General features: G+C 35.6%; 1 protein-coding gene across 3 annotated transcripts in view; it reads left to right on the top strand.

The window, feature by feature from the left end:
* The window catches only part of SA1 (stromal antigen), a 106,279-nt gene that overhangs the window by 33,145 nt on the left and 51,289 nt on the right, over positions 1–21,845 (top strand). For all 3 annotated transcript variants that reach the window (XM_081769888.1, XM_081769890.1, XM_081769889.1), the window contains exons 7-12: positions 1,084–1,309; positions 3,899–4,052; positions 6,387–6,535; positions 13,984–14,206; positions 17,019–17,237; positions 18,157–18,339. In XM_081769888.1, coding sequence (XP_081626014.1) covers positions 1,084–1,309; positions 3,899–4,052; positions 6,387–6,535; positions 13,984–14,206; positions 17,019–17,237; positions 18,157–18,339 — 1,154 coding nt within the window. The remainder of the gene's footprint in view (positions 1–1,083; positions 1,310–3,898; positions 4,053–6,386; positions 6,536–13,983; positions 14,207–17,018; positions 17,238–18,156; positions 18,340–21,845) is intronic.

A 21,845-nucleotide genomic window follows, 5' to 3' on the forward strand; every position in this document is an offset into this window, starting at 1 on the left:
AATCAAAATCATTACTTGTTAACATAGTAAAACTGTTGAGTTAGCGTGGAATCGAAACCACAGCTTTTGCTAGTCGGGTGAACGGTTTATGATGGATCTACCAAAGACTTGTCAGTATCTTCTGATATTTATTCCACAGTCTGGGGGCAGATAACTTCTGGTAATTGTTTCGTAGAAGCAGCCCAATATCTTAAAAGATGTTCGAATTAGGATTTTTCTACTTTGACATACGTTTTGAATGGTTGAACTGGTACGGAATCGAACTCTGTGCCTGTATATTCAGTATGTTCGTATAATGATAGATTGGCTGTCTTAACATGGCACCGCGTAGCGTAGTCGCTAAACGTTCTCGCCTTTGGTGTGAACAGTCCCGGGTTCGATTCCCGGTGGGGACACTCGGTCGAAAAAGTGTAAAGGCTTTTCCAGACCACTATCCTCAGTGAGATTTCCTCATTCACACCAGGCAAGTGCCGGGATGGTACCTAACATAATAGTCCTAGGGCTGCTTCCTTTCTTCCTATCCAATTCCCCTGGCAGTGCGATAGCCGAGAGATGTCATCCCTCATACATGACGGACTAACATGGGCATAGATGCCAAAAGCCCAGAAATCTAATTCCTAATCCTAATCCTAGTGACGGGCTAACATGGCCATAGATGCCGAAAGCCCAGAAATCTAATTTCTAATCCTAATCCTAGTGACGGGCTAACATGGCCATAGATGCCGAAAGCCCAGAAATCTAATTTCTAATCCTAATCCTAGTGACGGGCTAACATGGCCATAGATGCCGAAAGCCCAGAAATCTAATTCCTAATCCTAATCCTAGTGACGGGCTAACATGGCCATAGATGCCGAAAGCCCAGAAATCTAATTTCTAATCCTAATCCTAGTGACGGGCTAACATGGCCATAGATGCCGAAAGTCCAGAAATCTAATCCTTGTCATCTTAAATATTAAATATCATATTTAGGGTTTATTTTTTTATTTTGTTTATAGTTTCTATTTTGTAGGAAGTCTTTACTATTGTATATTTCGTTACATCTACATGTATGGTCGCCAATAATTAAACTCTCAATCTTTGTAGCGATGAAACTAATGACTGCTCTAGTGGACGTGGCCCTTACTGTGTCTGTGAATCTGGACAATACTCAGCGACAATATGAATCGGAGAGACAGAAAGGACGTGACAAGCGGGCGAGTGATCGATTAGAAAGTCTTATGGCCAAGAGACAAGAATTAGAAGAGAATATGGACGAAATTAAGAATATGTTAACGTATATGTTCAAATCTGTTTTTGTGCATCGGTATAGGTAAGTAACATATTTTAACTTTTGTTGAAATTCTGCAGTAGTGGTTTAGTCAGTTAAGTGACTTTGAATATAATTTATCAATTTGTTGTTAGTAGTTGCTTGTAATATCATGACGATGATTAGCACTATCATTAAAATAAATAGCCCAAGTTATTGTGAAACATAATATTGCCAAGAAAGAAGCGCGAGTTGCATCTTGCACCCTGTCAGATTCTTGCAGGATATTAAAATCTGAATTACCACGTGTTATTTATGTAGCCATATATTAGCAGTTCGTGAATAACTTAATTGTAATTTAAAGACTGGTTTATTTATTTTCGTAGACAATCTCTTACGAGGGTGGGCTAATAAGTTCTCGGCCCGACCCAGAAGGACTGGAGCTGCAGGCATGAAAGTGTGAGGCTATTCAACATAGTCCCCTCGAAGGTGAATACACTTGGCACTTCGATGCGGCAACTTCTCCAACCCTCCCCCCCCTCCCCCCCCCAAAAAAAAAACAATCTTAAGGTCTGCAAAAAACTGTTCCGCAGCTGTTATCACCTCTTCATCACTGTGAAATTTCTGTCCATTCAGTGCTGTTTTGAGTTTTGGAAACATAATAATCAGAAGGGGCAAGATCTGGCGAGTAAGGTGGGTGGTCGATGCACTGAAACCCTAGGTCCCTCAGAAAATCCATTGTTCTGCCAGCCTTGTGGACGGGAGCATTGTCCTGCATCTTGCAACTTCTCTTTGGTGAATTTGACATTTGGCTCCGCCATGGTTCATTCAATTACCTGTAAAATAAAAACCGTTCATGGTAGAATCGTGAAATTTGGTACTTAAACATATAAAAGATCAACATTTCACATGACATCAATTATATCAGGATAGTACATTCGGAAGGGGGTCGGGCCGAGAACTTATCAGCCGACCCTCGTACTTCTTCGTTTGGCCTTTCGTTGTTGATAAAACTGGGCGCTTTCCAGTGGTTTTTAACCATGGAATGCTCTGCGAAGAATGTTGATGTATACGCTAAGCAAGAGGTATCGTTTTTTCTCATAATATTCAGACTGACCACAATCAGCAAAAATAAGTATACATCATCATAGTTATTCTTCCATTGTTGGCAGGTAACTTGCCGCAAACAGAACTTTCCATGCATCATTGTCTTCAGCTAATCTCTCCATATGGTGTACCAGTTTTCTTATACTGTCTATCACCTGTAGCCTCCCTCGTTTTCCCGCCATCGTACCCTCTAGCATATCCTTCATCACACAGTCTCGTCTCAGGCAATGATCTAATCAGTTTCTCTTTCTCTTAACGCAAAAAATTGTTTTTTCTTTCTTTTATTTGTTTTCCGTTCGCCGTTTTTTATTTTCCACACTATGACACACATTTTTATAAAACCCTTCCTGTTTTCTATCGTAAGTCTTTTAACTTCCTATACATCCAATTGTCTTTTGTATTAATCTATTTTCACGCCCTCCTTTATTCCATTTGAGGCGTTTAGTTTCTAAATCCATAAAAGGTTTCGAGAAAAACAGGAAAAACTGATAACTCAGAGATTATGTGAGATAAAATTTTCTTTTTAGAAAGACTTTTCTGCTTTCTGAACATTCATTATAACTACCAAATGATAAAAATCTCTCTCATCGTGTCGGGCATGGAAAGGAATACCAGTAAATCTACTTATCTCATTTTTTTTTGAAAATTGGAGATGGCGGATTTAGAAACTATACGCCTCATTTTGTGCATCATTGCTCTGTAACCCATAGTTTCCTTTTCGCTTTTTACTCCTTCAGCAATGTGTTATATGTAAAGTTCATTATGCTTCCACCGCCTGTTACCTACTATTTGTATCTATTCTTTCCTCGCTAAGTATACTTTTCTTCGAATTTTCGTGCGTTTCAAGTCTCTTTCCTAATCCTCTTTCTCTTGTCTTCCTCTCTCCAGCAATCTTTCTCAAACACTGTTACTCTCTCCTCCAGTAATCCTTCCCAAGACGTCCCCCTCCTGGAAACCCGAATTGGAGAGGGGTAATTTACATTCGGAATTGTTTTGGCGTGCGAAAGACAATTGCCACACGTTCTTTCTGCTGTCGGCAAGTGTGGAGGAAAATAAAGTGATCTCTGATTACCTCCTACCGTTCAATATTTCAGCCGTTAAAGTCATTTTGGCCATGCCTGGTCAAAGCTACTGGACCAATTACTGTGATTTCTGACAATTTGACACTTCTGGAAGTACTGCTACCTTTATCAAGATAAATTTCTTTTCTGGCCATTTCGGCAGGGATGGTAGTAAACTACTGCCAACATTGCTCTAAATTTGACCGTAGTACGCAAACCTCCCTACCCGAGTCGAAAAGATTGTATAAAATTTGTTAACATGTAAACGAATTTTCATTTCAGATATAGTCTAAAATTTTAAAATTAAGTGGTTCGCGTATCTCTTACTTAAAAATAATTTCACCTGGAATTATGATATTGAAACTGACGAGATTTCGCTTAATGTGGAGACTGAAGATTTAATTTTTAAATGTTGCCGGTTATATGTAATTTAAATTTCGGAACTTTTCTTTTAATTAATGTTCTGAATTCACATCTTTTAAAGGGATACACTACCAGAAATAAGAGCCATTTGTATGGCAGAGATTGGAGTTTGGATGAAGAAATTCCATCAAAATTTTCTAGATGACTCGTATTTGAAATATATCGGGTGGACGTTACACGATAAAGTGGGCGAAGTCAGGTTGAAGTGTTTGCAGGTGAGTTATACGAAAAATCCTAAAACATGAGTTTTATGTAGAGAGGGTATGTTTGCAGATTCTCACTTTAAATGCTTACGTAAAGTAGATATGAAGAAAAGATTAATTTTCAAAAACTGCCGTTGGCATCATCGAGCATTTAATAGGAAGAATTTATAAAGGATGTTATAAATTTAAATGATTCTTGTATCAAATGACAAAAAAAGGTTTTATTTAAACATTGGGGGAGATGGCCAGTTCCGGAATTTTTACTTTCCGGAACCGGAATGTAAAATTGGAAAAATTCCGGATTTCAGAAAAAGTGTAGATTTCGGAAAAGATCCAGAATTCGGAAAAATCCGAAATTTAAAAAAAAATCTGATTTCTGAAAAATAGGAAAAATCGGAATTTTTCTAATTCCGTATTTTTCCGAGTTCTGGATTTTTTCTAAATTCTGGAATATTTCCGAAATCTGGAAAGTGTAATTGGCCATCCCTAGTTGAAACGCCTCCTTTCAGTGTTACAAACCGTCGAAAATGCGAAATATCACTCACTCGGCAGGAACACTCAGTTAGTACTTAAAAGTGTATCCTGTTTCCCAACTTACTTTATACTGGTACGGAGGGATCGCGAAGCATAGATATTTTAAATAGAACGTATACCAGTTCCTGTATAATACCTTGAATCGCGTGCGAGAGATTCTATAATTTTCAAGTTAAGGCGTTTTAAGATGTGATGTGTCGCATTTTCGGTGGTTTATAACTCTAAAATGAAGCGTTTTCCAGCCCATATATATATATATATATATATTAGAATTTCTTTTTCTTTCTTTCAGTGCGACGTTATAAAATAGCAGTTTGTAAGTTACCATCCTTCCACTCCATTTATAACTTTCGTGACATTTTTCATTTCGTTCAATTTTCTTTATGAAGAGAGGAACTTAGTTTACTGTGTCCATCAAGATTTTAGTATTATTAGATCTTTTAAAAATACATGAAGTGTAGAAGCGTAAGAATTAGGTTCATTGGGAGCAATCTTCATGCAGTGTTCATTTTGCTCACCGAGACTATGTAAGAAGTAAACCTTCAGCTTAACATGGAATTTGAAATACATAATTTTCCAGTGAGAATCAGACTTGACTCACGCCTATGATCTGAACGCTAATCGCTTAGCCTCGAAGGTGTCTTTCTGTTTGTACAATAGCCAGTGAAAGTTCCTTATGTATTCCTTTATCAGTAACTTCGGAACGAACAAATTTCACTAAAACTATATTGGCATTGAAGTTAATCAAGGGTTAAAAATTTATAGTGGAGCTCCTTCGTGGCTAAGCGGTTAGCGTACGCGCCTTGGGCGTGTGAGATCCGGGTTCGATTCCCGGCAGGAGTTCATGTGGTTCGAATCCCCACGTTAAGCTGTAGGTCCACGTCTCAAATAGCCTCTCTGCTGAAGGGATGCTAAACTAAAACCAACTCAACTCAAAAATTTATAGTTGTAATAACTCGTTTCAAGTGATATAGTAGTATTTGGGTATTACTTGTCTAGATATTTGTACAATCCGCGGCAAAAAACCTGCAACATGAGGATGTAAGTTTATTGTGAAACTACGCCTAACAGCACAGGGAATGAACATAAGTCTAAGTGGAACGAATCACGCCAGGATAAACCTCGGCCTCCTCCCGTGCACACTTATTTTGTAGCAAAAGACTTCGTCATTTCACAATAAACTTATATGTTCATGTTGCAGGTTTTTTGCCGCGGATTGTACATGCATAACTAACCACGCACTTCAGCATTATAGCAAAAAGGTAGGTTTCTGAGATTTATTTCAAACTATTTTCCACTAATATCGTAAACTTAAGTAGTGGGTGTTCTGCGTCTATTAAGTAGGGGTTTAAATGACAAAATGAAACCTAACTCAGCAATTAGCAGCCTAATGACACTTATATGATCAGTTGTCGACAATATTAATCCTTTCTACTGAAAGTTTCTCGCAGTAATTTTAGTTGCATTATGTTACACTTACATCGAGGATCCTTTGCAGAATCACTATTAAACATCTCCAAAAGTTCTGTATGAGAATGTCTTAAATTTTCTTATGCATTGCAGTATAAGTTGCTTAGCATAGAGTCCGTTGTCGTCGTTAATATTTATTAACTGTAGCTTACATAGATGTAATTTCAACAATGCTTGTAATTCCTTCAATCATGTTTGTGTAATTGGTTGAATGTTTGCCATTTCGACGAAGTTTATCGTTCAAGTGATAATAAATAATAATAATATTGGTGTAATGTGTACGAATACTGTGTGTACGTGTTTAATTTCGCTTGACTTATCTTGATTATTGATTTTCTGCAGGCGCTGCAGCCATTGTATGCATCGGAAGAACTGAAGGGGAAGTTGGAATTGTTCACAAGTAAATTTAAAGATAGAATAGTAGCTATGACATTGGACAAAGAATATGATGTGGCAGTGCAAGCTGTGAAACTAGTTATTAGTATATTGAAGTAAGTAGCTTAGAACATAAGCGTCTGTTATATTTTCATTTTATTTATTTGTGTAGTTTCTGCACAAGCACTTTCAGAGAATTAATTTTTAGTTATTTGTAATCCTGCCTTATCAGTTACGATAGCATAACTCTAGAAAGCTAGTCTTATATATCTAAGCAGAAATAACAGATTAGATATTCACAATATCTCGATTGTAAAGTGCTTACCTGCAGTGCGACGAGTTGCAGCATTCTTCAAACTTGGCAAAAATTTCAAATTTAATAAAATCAGAAAACATGTAGGAAGCATTTATCAATGGTGTTATTCTAGCTGTAGTGAGTGTACTACCATATGTAATTATAATTTTTTTTTAAAAAAAAATCAACTGTGATATTTCACCCCTTCATTACAAACTTTAGCTCAAAAAAGTAGAATTTGTTAATTTGGCTTTTTCGCGAGTTTGGACAGCCCTAGCTCTGAAAATATGCTCTTTTCCCCACAGGTCCATATGAACTTTTTCTCTTTATTTTGATGGAATCACCTCTTACAATTTGTCGGTATAATTCATTAACACCCTATATATATATATATATATATATATATATATATATATATATATGGTGTGTGTAACAAAAAGGTCGGAACATTAGAATATCTCGAGAAACACATTTGAGATTCAAAAACCGCGAAACACGTATGCAATATTTTAAAAAGATCTAATCAACTACCATAAAACAGTTAACGGGGAGAGGTGGGGATAACTTTAAAATTTCAAATGGAAACTCTATATTTTTATTGCAGAAGATGGTTCTGTAATCGCAAAAAAATGAATGTCATCGTACCGACGACCCCTAGCTTTGCGATCTGAAATATTTCCGAAATTAAAAAAAAAAAAAAAAAATAACAAATATGGTTACGCAAGAACGCACCCATGTCAGGGACCTATAAAATTCTGTGAACAACAGGTGCCCCCAGGGATCCCATCATAGAGCCCCAAGGACCAACTTCATAATTCCAAACGGAAACCCACTATTTTTATTGCAGATTCGGATTCTGCGACCGAAACTAAGCAACTTTTACTTGAAGCACTTCTTCGTTGTTCTACTAGATGGCTCTGTAATCGCAAAAAAATGAATGTCATCGTACCGACGACCCCTAGCTTTGCGATCTGAAAGATTTCCGAAATGACAAAAATAAAACAAATCTAGTTACGCAAGAACGTACCCATTTCAGGGGCCTATAAAATTCTGTGAACAACAAGTGCCCCCAGGGGTCCCATCATAGGACCACAGGGAACAACTTGAAAATTTGAAATGGAAATCCCCTTCTTTATTGCAGATCCTAATTCTGTGATTGAAAATAAGCAAATTTTACTTGAAGCACTTTTTCGTTATTCTGCTAGATGGTTCTGTAATCGCAAAAAATTGAATATTATCGTATGCACGTACGTCACCTGAGGCTGATGATACCTCGAGAAATACTTTGCAATTTTAATACTTGTCCAATAATTTTAAAAGATCTATTCAACTAACATAAAATGAAGTTGCCTTTATCTCCCCAAAATTTCTATTCAACTAACATAAAATGAAGTTGCCTTTATCTCCCCAAAATTTCAAGTATAAACCCTCTACCTTAAGGCTGATTTGGATTCTGCGACCAAAAATATGCAAGTTTTACTTAAAGTATTACTTAAAACATTTTTGTCATGTTTATGTAGATATTATAATGATTTGATTTGAATATAGACCATGTGATTTTACCTGAAGGGTAAAAGTGAAAGTGAACACGTAATGCTGATCGGTGAATATATTAAAGTTTAAAATGAAACTTATCAGTTTGTTATAGTTATGTAGATGTGCATAATTACGATTTGATTTGAAACTACATGTAATTCCATCTGAGAAGTGAAAGTAAATGTGAATATGTAAAGTTGATCGATAGATCAATTAGTCATTAGAAAAGAGAGCAAAATGTGCTTTTATAAAATTAGTGGAAAAAATAACATTTGACCAGAAGACATACGTATGTGTCATCTCTATGCCATGTTCTACAAATACTTATCGTTGGTCGTAAATTACGGTCCAGTAACGTAGAAGCTATTAGATATTGGTAGCAGTAATGTTACAGAAAATCTCTGAACACTCAAGATGTATTTCAGCTGGTTTGTATTAGAGCTCTCGAAGTAAAGTTGTAACGCTCTGGATAATACAAGGATGAGGCAATCGCGAAAGGTCATGTGCAGAATTTAACAAAAAAATTTAGCGTTCCACACAATCCCATTTCGAGATCTACTGTCGAGTGCATCGTAAGACGCGCCGAGGGAACGGTAATTATAAAAGAGTTTAACATTCCTGGTCGACCGAAATCGACGACAAACAGCTTGATGTTGCACTCACTTGTTGAAAATACTCACCTTAGCATTCATATAGCTGCTGAACTACATGAGATTAGTCACATGTCTGCGAAAAGAATGTTGAAGAATATAAAGTTGCGCCCATACAAAATTCATCTGATATATATCAGCTGAATGAAGATATCTTTGATCACTGTGTAGAATTTTCTGAAGAGATGATGAAACAAATCAATGATGATCCACCACCACCACCATTGTATTTCCTGTTGAAGCCACGTTCCACCTAATTGGTTATATTAACAGATATAATTGCAGGTTTCGATTTGACAGCAATCTCATTGGTCCTTTCAAACACACTCTAAATCCTGAAAACTTGAATATCTGAGAAGCAGTGCTAAATAATACAATAACTGTTCCCCTTTTTATTAATGACAATTTGATTTTTTAACTGTTTGGGGAGATGCTTCGAAATCAAGTAGTTCCATCAATGAGACACTGTAGAAGGCAATTTTGCTCACAGATGGTTCCAGCAAGGTGGTGCAAGACCACACTAGATTATAAATATGCGGCAATTTCTTGACACGGAATTTCCTAAACAACGGATTGGCAGAAGAGGCGAGGTTGAGTGGCCCGCTCGTTCTCTGTTACCCTGATTTATCGTCACTAGAACATTTTTTCTGGGGTTTTCTAAAAGTTCGAGTATACCAAACAATGCCAACCAGTTCGGATAATCTTCGTCAAAGGGTTATTGATAAAGTTGCACTTATTGAACTGAACGTCATCAGGAATGCAGTATTTATCTTTTACCATCGAATTGCTCACTGTTAGACCAAGAAAAGTGCGCAGCTTGAGCACATGCTGTGAAACATCAGTTACATTTTAAATATAAACTAATTATTTGCTGAACAAAACTATATATTTTCGTTAAAATTAAACACATGTTTGAATTTTAACGAAAATATATAGTTTTGCTCAGCAAATAATTAGTTTATATTTAATTATAACAAAGCAAAGCTTCTACTTATGGAAAATATCGCAGTTACATTTTGTTCATCTGCATTTTCTAGACAAGCAAGTCGTGAGAGGCAAGGGGACTCAACGATAATCAAGTTCTTCGAGAAAAACGGGAAGACAGTACGTGGCTGGTAAAGCTGATGTGTAGTTACGCATTCCGCAGCTAGCGTAACAGTAAATTAAAATAGCAGGAAACGAAGACAAAACAACGTTCTTAACTCTCGAATTTCATGTGAAACGGAATGTAGTTAGTGTTTAACGAAGTTAGGGTTATGTTAAATCCAAGTGTATCAGCCACACTTCCCTAAGAATTTAACTGAACTTGGAGAACGTATTTAAAAAGCAGGTGGATCTACTGACTCTGGAATGTAGGAAAGAGTGTGCCAAGAATAAGACTATTTGACTGATGTATGTTGAATAATAAACGGCACTCGTCTTGAGCATCTTTAACAAGTAACACACATGTGTTCATTAAAAAAAAAAAAAAAAAAAAAAAAAAAAAAAAATCCTAAGTTTTTCCTCATTTAACATAAGCTGCATGTCATTGTGAGTAAATAAACGTTAGTTATTAACCTGAAATCGAGATCATCATTTACAATACCCCTGTATATCAATTAAATTTCTTTCTGCTTTATCCACGTTTTGTAAATTTGTTCTTCTGTGAAAACTCCGTCATTTTTGTGCTTTTTCGTACTAGTGTGAAGTAATGATTTTATTTAATCTGTCCATGTTGAACATGATATTTAATGAACATATTGGTCTACTTGATCTTTACAATTCAAGGGAAGATGTGTCTTGTTGTAAAGCACAAACACTTCCCTTTCCATATCGTAAAGGTTTACAACGGTCGCATAAAAATGTAAATGAAAGCAATTTAGTTTTATGCTAAGCCTTTTTAAAATATTGGTAACGTATTCCATGCTTTTTAATTGCAGGTGTATTTCTCGAAATATTTAGGTTATCAATCCCAGGTAAAGTACATGATTTTTTTTTTTTTTTTTTTTTTTTTTTGTGATTACAGCGCCACCTAGGTAGATAACGAAAAATACTTTAAATAAAATTCGCGTACTTTCAGTCGCAAAATCAAAATTACAATAAAAATAGCGGGTTACCATCTGAAATTATCAAGTTGGTCCCTGAGCCCTATGATAGGACCTATGGGGGCTAATGTTCAGAGAATTTTATAGGCCTCTAACATGCGTACATTCTTGCGTCACTAGATTTGTCATATTTTTTGTCATTTCGGAAATATTTTAGGTCTCAAAGTTGGCAGACGTCGCGTCGGTACGATGATATTAATTTTGTGTTATTACAGCGCCATCTAGTAGAATAACGAAAAGGTGCTTCAAGTAAAAGTTACATAGTTTCAGTCCCGAATCAGAATCTGCAATAAAAAAGAGGGTTTCCATCTGAAATTTTCAAGTTGGCTCTTGAGGCCCTATGATAGGACCCCTGGGGGCACTTGGTGTTCACAGAATTTTATAGGCCCCTGAAAGGGGTACGTTCTTGCGTAACCAAAGTGTCACATTTTTCGTCATTTCGGAAATATTTTAGATCGCAAAGCTAGGGGACGTCGGTACGATTATATTCCTTTTCTTGTGATTACAGAGCCATCTAGTAGAATAATGAGGAAGTGCTTCAAGTAGAAGTTGCTTAGTTTCGGTCGCAGAATCCGAATCTGCAATAAAAATAGTGGATGTCCATTTGAAATTATGAAGTTGGTCCCTGGGGCCCTATGATGAGACCCCTGGGGGCACTTGTTCACATAATTTTATAGGCCCCTGACATGGGTGCGTTCTTGCGTAACCATATTTGTCATTTTTTTTTTTAAATATTTCAGATCGCAAAGCTAGGGGGCATCGGTTCGATAATTTTTTTTTTTGCGATTACAGCGCCATCTAGAAAGATAACGAAAAAGTACTTCCAGCAAAAGTTGCTCATTTTTGGTCGCAGAATCAGAATCTGCAATAAAAAAGTGGGTTTCCATCTGAAATTTTCAAATTGGCTCTTGGGGCCCTATAATAGGACCCCTGGGGGCACTTGTTGTTCACAGAATTCTATAGGCCCGTGAAATGGGTACGTTCTTGCGTAACCAGTGTCACATTTTTCGTCATTTCGGAAATATTTCAGATCGCAAAGCTAGGGGACTTCGGTACGATTATATTCATTTTGCGATTACAGTGCCATCTAGAAAGATAACGAAAAAGTGCTTCCAGCAAAAGTTGCTTATTTTTGGTCGCAGAACCCGAATCTGCAATAAAAATAGGGGGTTTCTATTTAAAATTTTAAAGTTGCCCTCAACTACCGCCGTTAGGGAAGGGGAGGACAACTTCATTTTATATTAGTTCAATAGACCTTTTTAAAATATTGGATACGTGTTTCGCGGTTTTTGAATCTCAAGTGTATTTCCCGAGATATTCCACTGTTCCGACCTTTTTGTTACACACCCATTTGTTGTATAGATAAAGAGATTACTAATTAATTACTTCTATTTTTTCTCTTGGTTGCGATTGTATCATTAAATATAGATACAATTTGGCAATTATTTTTATAATTTGCACTGTGTTGGTTTAATTAAAGATTTGAAGAGCTTTATATATTATAAAAGGAGGAAACAACCGATTTTAACTTATTTTTACACACCAAATCCTCTATATATGCGAATTATCAATAACTTACAGTTAAAATGTGATTTACTGGACCGGGGATTCGAACCCGGGATCTCCGACATACCGTGCCGGTGCGTTAACTACCATGCCAGCCAGTCTGCTTTCCAAAACAGCCAAACACCCTCTCACTTCTGTGGTCAGTGCTCTCCACTCAGACCACAAAAGTAAAGGTGTTCTCAATATATGGACACCGGATTGTCCAAGCACAATGGCTAGGCTGTGATGTGAGTGGAGAGCACCTACTACAGGAGTAAGAGAATGTTTGGTTGTCTGGAAAATGGGCTGGCGTAGTAGTTAATGCATCAGCACGGTATGCCGGACATCCCAGGTTCGAGTTCCGGCCCAATCAGTTTTTACTCTGTACATTATGTTAAGAGCTTTATTATATAATATGACTTAAGCCTGTATTTGTCCGAAAGAGGAGTGCCCGTATGTACATTCGAAATATGGATATAACAACTAAGTGACTGGTTGCATGTAGTTGCTATAACTAAGTGACTGGTTGCTACAACATTCTGGAAAGTCAGGGAACTAAAAATGTGTCAGGGAAATTGCAGATTGCTCAGAGAAAGTCGGGGAAAAATCGATGAGGTCCATTGTTCAATTATTCAATTTATGAAATAGTAAGTGTTAATTTCTTAACTGTGACAGGATTATTGGATGAAAAAAAAAAAAAAAAAAAAAAATAGTGTTCCCAATGATGATATTGAGGGAGACAGTGTTCTCTGAAATAGTTGTTGAAATTAATTTTGTGAAGAAACACACCTAACTGGTTCTGCATACTTGCTTTTATATCCAGCGCATTATTAAAAGTGTATCGTGTATAGAATATCGCGGTACATGCATTGTTAATTTAAGAGTAGATAATAGTGGGAGAGATTGAGAGAATACTTGTTTTAAGGTTCTTCCAGCATGTGTTGTATAACGTCCAATAATTAAATGTGTAATTTTTTTTTCATATCTTAAGTACTCTGTATACTGCATACTTTCGTTTGTAACTTTACATTTTGTGTAATATTTAATCGATATCAGTCTAGTGCATGTTTGTAAATTTACATTCTGTTGGATTTAAGAAAATTGTAAAAAGAAAGAAACAGAAGTGAAGAGAGAACAAGCTCAAATATGGGGAAGGTGGAGACGGGTTCTCTCTCTCTCTCTCATTGGTCAGAGAAATCTGGAACTTTGGTCATGGAAAGTCAGGGAAGAGTCAGTTTTTTTCCCCCGCCAAATTGTGTGGATACCCTGCATAAGGGATTGCAAGGGATAACGAATATACAAACAGTAGCATTTTCTTACACATCTTCCTTCCCCTTTGTTCTCCATTTTAAATTGTATTATAAAAACAAGATTCTTGTGTTCATGTAAGTTTAAATCTTTTCTGAAATGGATTTCTTAGAATGTAGAAATAATTTTGTGTTCCTTTTGTTTAGGTACCACAGAGATATATTGACGGATAAGGATTGTGAGCATGTGTACGAATTGGTTTACTCTTCCCATAGAGCAGTAGCACAAGCAGCTGGTGAATTTCTAAACGAGCGCCTTTTTGTACCTGACGACGAGGCGGTGGCAGGAGTACGAACGAAAAGAGGAAAGAAACGACTGCCAAACACGCCTCTTGTCAGGGATTTGGTCCAGTTCTTCATTGAATCCGAGGTACTATTTTAATATAACACTAAGTATTTTCCCGTGTCATTTTCTCTTCAGAAAATTCATTTTTTGAGTTTACTTCCAAGGAACATTCTATTGTTTTCTTTTGTATGAGTATACGTTCCACTGCTACACTCTGCAAGGTTGAAGAAGCACGACTTGTACCGGGAATCGAATTTGACACTATTCGCACGAAAGCGACGTACTAGAAGTGAATTAAGTTTTTAACAGATAAAATTAACGTTTGGGTTATTTGTTAGCTTACTGTTTGAGTTGTTTTGAATCTTTCTGGATCATCTTAGTTTTCAGAAATATTTTGGTACAGTTTGACAACGCTTTACGAGAAGAAATAGTTTCCTTTTGAATATTATGTGATATTTAAAGATTGATTTGAGAGAAGAGTCTTATCAGTTCTCATTTTTATTTATTACATCATCTTAAAATAGTTTATATTAATGAAGTACAGGGTCCAAGCAAATACTGAATTTTAATATACAGTATTTATCCGACTATATGATGAGGTTTTTTTTCCCCCAAATTTTATTCGAAAAATATGGGGTCGTGGTACATTCACAGATTAAGCTTTAGTAGTTGAGGTCAGTGTTCTTACGTTGTGTAACTGCTTATACTGAACGGTAAAAATACACCCCCATTATTGTAGTCATTGTTATTTTGATTATAAATATGGTAAAAAAAGGTTCTGACAATAAAAATGCATGTACATCGTAACTACCGGTATTTGTTCTTTTATTGCCATAATTTAGGCAACAAATAATTCGCGTAAATGTGCAATGGTTAATGTTATTTTTTTATATATTTTAATATATTTTATACATCCTTCGTGTGTCTTTCTATGCCAAGACTAATCTGTTTTTTTACGTTGTTCCCCTTCTTGGTGTGAAATCGATTTACTAGAGTAGTTGGATCATGTTTTAAAACGATTGGAATCATTACTTAACTGTGACCTAAATAGTAATGCATGGATACAGGCCTCCCTTCCAGTTGATTCTTGAAATCTTGGTATTCGTCGGGCTATCGATTTGGCGTATGTTACGTTTTTAGTGACGTTCTACGGATTCCGGCATACCATTGAGATATTCCTGAATCTGGAAGATGAACCTTACATAGAATCTGATGTCTAAGACTGCATATCTGGCTGACCTAACCTAGCTTGTTGAAGTCCTCTGAAATAATGGGCAGACGTTCACAATCAGTTTGGGACAAACCTATCACCAAATTACATCAATCAGTGTTATTACAAGAAGCAGATAGTCAAGAGGATCTCGCATTCTAACCTCCAATTTCAGGTGATTGGCTGCAGGCATTACCATCATACGCCCTAGGATTGCATTTTTCAAAATGAAAGTTTTCGTAATGCAGTTGCACTTCGCCTAGGGGTAGACATCTGCGGTTCACGCAACTGCTCTAAATGTGGTGCTTCAAACAGAATGATCTACACGATCTGTTTTGCATAAATAGTTCCGGAAGAGATGTGAAACACTCCAACGTGAATGACATTATCAGGAGAGCACTCACATCAGCGGAAGTTCCATCTGCTCGTGAACCGGCGGGATGTAACCGATCTGACGTCAAAAGACCAGATGGGATAACGCTGGTACCATGCAAGAGGGAAAAGATTCTTCTATGAGATTTCACGTGCTCTGACACTTAACTCTTTCTTCATCACGAGAAGGAGGTATTGCAGTCTACAAAGAGTGCGAGAAAAGAAGAAAATATAGTAATCTACTCGATAGGTACATGTTCGTGACTATAGCCATTGAATCGAGCGGCATTCGGGGAACTTGAAGGTCTCAGTTTCATCGAAGAAGTAAGCCAACGTATTGCACACTTTACTGGTGTCAATTGGGCTACTGGTTTTCTTATACAACGTATCAGCATAGCAATTCAGTGAAGTAATGTTGCTTCCAGTTTAGATACATCACCTTCTGTCAAATTGCTAGAAGACGTTTTTCTTTTACAACTAACTGTGCAGAGTCAATTCATCACCTACTAGACGTGCATATGAAATATCGGAATACAGTAGGAAATCGAAAATCCGAACTAATTGGGACCACAGGTAGTTCGGATTTTCGAAAATGACCAAGAAAATACCATTTAGGCTTAAATATACTGTACGGTATGCTCTTTTATCGATACAATGGTTATACACTACATACAGTAATTATAATACTGTACGTAAGGCTACTTACATTTAATATTTGTGAAGTACCTTCTCGTACAGTAAATTACACTGTTCTTGTAACTCACACTTAAAACTTAACTTGTATAGTACTAAGGAAAAACAAAAAATATGTATGACAATCAAATACATATAAATTAGCTTTTGTGAAAACACTGTCTCCACACAACATCGACGGATTACCCTATTGTTTATTTATCGCTAGCGCTAAGACAAAATGTAAAAAGCTTCTAGGGACCGCTTTCTTATTTTTGACGTTCAGATTTTCGACATCCCATTGTATCTTAAAACCGAAATTAAAATCTTAAATGTAAAGCTAAATGTTTGATTTATTGTTTCTGATGATAAACTGGAAATGTTAACTTGGTACGCTAAATACGTCATAAATTACTTGTTTGTTACGTCACTTGTAAAAATAAATAAATAAAATATTTGAGTTTTGTATCAGTAAAACAATGTGTAATTTTGATTGTTCAGAATTTGTTGAAAATAAGAAAATTCTCAAGATGCCTCTTGAAAATAGTGATCGTCGTATAGTCGGGTAAATACTAGAATTGCTTTGAGTTAAAGATTTCAGCCATCTCTGATTGTTGAATTCTTTTTCTGTTTCTTCCATAGCTTCATGAGCATGGTGCTTACTTAGTAGATTCATTAATCGAATCAAACGAAATGATGAAAGATTGGGAGTGCATGACCGACTTGTTATTAGAAGATCCAGGGCCATCAGAAGAGCCGTTGGATGACCGACAAGAGACCAGTTTAATTGAGATCATGGTGTGTTGTATTCGACAGGCGGCTACCGGAGAACCACCAGTTGGAAGAGGACCCACACGAAAGGTATTTTTTCCCCTTTATTTTATTGTGTTTTGAGAGTATTTATCATCACCTCGTTGATTTAACACATTATTGGTTTACACTAGGGTGGATTGATTTAAATCAGTCACTTGATTTAAAAAAAAATAAAAATCGTTGATTTAAATCAAATTCCGAAATAATTTAAAGTGAAAATATGTAAAATCCCATCTGTTCTGCTGTTTTGATTATGGAAGATAATACCGTAATCATAATACAATGAGACGCAAATGTATCTACAGGACAGTCTGAGAACGAGTGTTTCATGGAGAGGATGATTAGGAAAAATCCCGTTTTGTAGGGAAAGGGGGCAATCCTGCTTTCTTCTCTTCGTAACATAGGGTTTTTAAATCGTTAATTATTCCAACGAGGAAATCATCTTGGAAAATTCTTTTGTGAGCGCGTCTGTTTCTTTCCAGACAATAGGGGCGTATTTAGAGGGGTCCGATCTCCTCTCCGAAACTTTTTAGAGTTTATAACTTTACGCGAAATTTACGTAGTTTATATGTATTTCGTGCCACAAACTAATTACGATTTTTTTAAAAATATGCAAATGTCAGGAACTTTTCTGAAAAAAAAAAGTTTTAATAAACGTTGCTGTACTTTTTCCTTAATGCTTAAGAAACATTGAGATTGAAATAGGTTAACGAATGAGGATTCATTGAAACTTCAACCCTAATACTTCCACTTAAATGGCATACTTAACATTTAATACTAATTCCTAATGTTTTTTCTTCAGTTCGCGACTTTTATTATACGAGGAGAAAGATTTGATTTAAATAAATAAATTAAAAAAAAATCCACCCTGGTTTAATCTTCCAATTATTTCTTTATTATTGAACTCTTTCTCTCTCTCGTTATCATTGTTATTTATATTTGGAATACTTATTTTCACTTTTTACAGATTCTGTCGGCGAAAGAAATCAAACAAGTTCAAGATGATAAAGTGAGGTTGACTGAGCACTTTATACAAACCCTTCCATCACTACTAACAAAATATTTGGCTGATCCAGAGAAAGTGTCTAACCTTATGGCTATTCCTCAGTATTTTGATCTTGAAATATACACTACATCTCGGCAAGAAAAGGTTTGTGAATATACTTCATGTATTTACGTATTATTATATATTTAAAAATTTATAATCGAGGTTAATAAAACAAGTAATTTATTCTGTTATATATTTTTAAAATTTGTTCCGTAAGTTTTGTTTTCTTTTCTGGAGTTCAAGTGCTTATTAAAGAGATTTAAAATTTTAACAAGCTGAAGTATACTTAAGTCTGGTAGGATTTCCTTAATAATCAGAGAGATCAGCAAATTATTAATGTTCGTGCAGGAGGAAAAACTCCTAAGGAGTAGAATCAGTCTGTGGCAGGGACTCACCTACGTGGGGGGAAGGAGGTGGGAGGTCCGAACTACCAACCTTTCCCCAAAACTTCATAACTTGATATACAGTTTTATACTTTTCTTAAGAAGAGTGTACTTTCCACGTAATCTTCACGGAGATGTTTGTAATTTAATAAGTAAGACGCGATATTCCATCCGTGTTTATTTTATTTGACTGAAATTTCAAACACTGACATTTCCTTCCTTCCTCTTTATTATTAACAGTGTTAATTAACAATAAGTGCTCCTGACGAGTCCTCTCTGTAAGCTATAAATGTGGGAAATAGAGAAAAAATTAAAATGATTAGTATCAATTTAATAACCTTGATCATTATACAAGTCGGCGGAGAAATATTTCGAAACTTGCTTAAACGATGGTCCATTTATCAGAATATAACCTTAAAAGGTGAAGAATTTGCGCCTTTTTTTTCTTATACAGTCAATTAAATAAATTTAATATTATCTCCTTGGGTATAATATTGTTAAATTGTTGCTTTTAAAATCCGATGTGAAGTAATATAAACTGATCATAATATAATTCCAGATGATAGTAAGGATTTCAGCATAAGTCATGTCATTCCAGTTATATTCTGCTAGTGTTCGTTTATATGAAAATGATCTTGTTCCATGTAATTGGGGAAGATGTGAAATCAAATTTAATGTCATTTTTCTGAAGATCACTGTCAAACACAATGTGATTTAAGGTTCCTTTACCTTTATCGTACCAGCAATGATACATATCCATCTTTCTAATTTGATATAATTTTGTGAGTGTAAGTGCCGTTATCTTCAGAGTTACATTAATTTGGAGAATTATTTTACAATTACTGCAATACAATTGTTGTATTATTATAATTTTATATTTCATCATTTAAGAGTTAAACATTGTTACAAGTTACAGTTCAATTCAAATTTATATTGACCCTTTCCTTATTTCTTTCATTCTCTTATTTATTTATTTACACAGTGCTCGTGGGTTTTCTCGGTGATCTCCCGTTTCCTCCCACTTTCTTAATTCCACGATATCATTAATTTCTCATCATCTCCGTCACCTTTAGCCTAACCGGCATAACGTAGGACGTAAAACTCAGATTGCATTTTTATTTATTTATTTATTTATTTATTTTAAAATATAAAATTTCACGTAGTTTCAAATCATCTCCATTCGGTGTATTATTGCGTAATTTAATTCCTATTGGTTCTCTTCATAATATTTTACATCCATGACTGGGTCTGCATATCACTGACGCATTTTTAAACATTTTTTTTTTTCATTGGATGTTGCACTAGTGCTGACTACTATGGTAAACCAACCAAATCTGTTGGTGTGTGTGTGATCTAATCGTGTGTGTGTCTTATATGCTCCTCATATCTTATTTCTTCTTCTTCTTCTTCTTCTTATTATTATTATTATTATTATCATCATTATTTTAATTGTATAATTGTACAGCAGTTCTCGGAATTAGTACAACTGTGAAGATAAACGCAGTCGATAAGTTTGAAACGCCAGTCTAATAAAATAAACACAAATGGAATATCAAAAGTTTTATTGAATTAAAAGCTACACTTGTTAAGCAGAGAAATCATTACTGTAACAAAGATTTGATCTTTCACATCATCTGTACTCTATAAATATATAATCTACTTCTGTATTTTTTCTGAGAATGTAGGTGAAAATACTTAAGAATTATTTTTTGTCTTTTCGGATGCACAATAACACAGATTCAATTGTCAGGGTGTCTACTGGTCATGAAAGTCATGAAAAAGTCATATATTTTGCTTAGTGGTCATGAAATCCATGAAAAAGTCCTTTATTTACCCAACTGGTCATGAAAATCTGAAATCTCAGAGTATATTTTTATACTTCATACTTTTATACCTCATACTGCATGTACTGAAACAGTTGTATCAGGTCAGTAATTGTGAGAATATCCCCCACCAGTTAGTGCTGGCTAACTGGTACTTTACTGTCTTCCTAGCTGCTCCCCATTTCATCTTCTAGTCTCTGTAATATAGTAACAACTTTTTACTGTCCAACTTTCAGATCTGCTATTTCTTTACTTCTAAGAAATGTAAATTGTGTATTTTTGGGCCTTTAGACGTATGCAAATAATATTATTCGTTTGAGTTTGCAGATTTTAAATTTGATGATCTATTTTTTTAAAACGAATTTCTTTTATAATTTGTTCTGTCTTTTTAAACCGCAATTAAAAATTTGTTTACTGCCTTTTAAATTGCTCTTGCATTTTAAAAATAGTTGTCAGCTAATCGACATTATGTACATTAGACAAATAAGAACATAACGTGATCTTCATCTTAACCGATGCACCACTGATGGTAGGGGTTTATTATTACTAATGGTAATTTTTTATCGCCATGGTCATGAAAATTTGAACAAAAAGGTCATGAAAAGTCATGAAAAAGTAATGAATTTACTTTCTGGTATTCCAGTAGACACCCTGATTGTACGTAATCGTAGTGTCTTGTGATATTGAACCCCCGCCCCCTGAACTTAAGACACCTCCGAACTAAAATTTCTCTGCGCGGACCTGGTCTGTAGTAATGCCTGATCTTAAGAAGTAGAGCGAGGAATGTTGCTGTCGCCAATTTGCTGGGAAATTATTGGTGCCAAAGTTGTAATATAATTAGAAAAGTAAAATCAAATGAAATATTTTAGTTTAATACCTATTAGGCTAAGGGAGACGGATGATTAAGGCAAGGGAATAACGATGGAAGAATTGGTGGAATGAGAATGTAAGAAGAAACGGGAGTACTCACTCACTTGGCCGGAGATCGAACTAGGTACAGCACCCACTAGAAGTAAGTACTTTACCACTGAGCCACCGTGTCCAAATCAGAAAAGTGAAACTCTTATGTAGATAATCTGGAAATCACCACTGTAGCCATGGCTCAGTGGTAGAGAGCAAGTTCACCAAGTATTCATAGATTTCAAGAAAGCTTATGAATCAATTAAGACAGAGGCTGTGTAACATTTTGGACGAATTGGAATATCTTCAGAAGATTAATAAAGCTATATCTAGTAAAACAAGCAATCAGTTGCAAATGGATAGAAAACTGTTTATTTGTTGCTCAGAATAGTCTAACAAGAAAGCACTTTGACCGTTGCTTTTTAACGTAGCTTTTAAATGCGAGTAGAATGGTAGGTAGCAACAGAATTAATATCGACTGGTTTTGTAACACAGATGACGA

Source organism: Thermobia domestica, chromosome 8 (genome assembly GCF_964235325.1).
Source record: "Thermobia domestica chromosome 8, izTheDome1.hap1.1, whole genome shotgun sequence".
Classification (NCBI taxonomy): Eukaryota; Metazoa; Arthropoda; class Insecta; order Zygentoma; family Lepismatidae; genus Thermobia; species Thermobia domestica.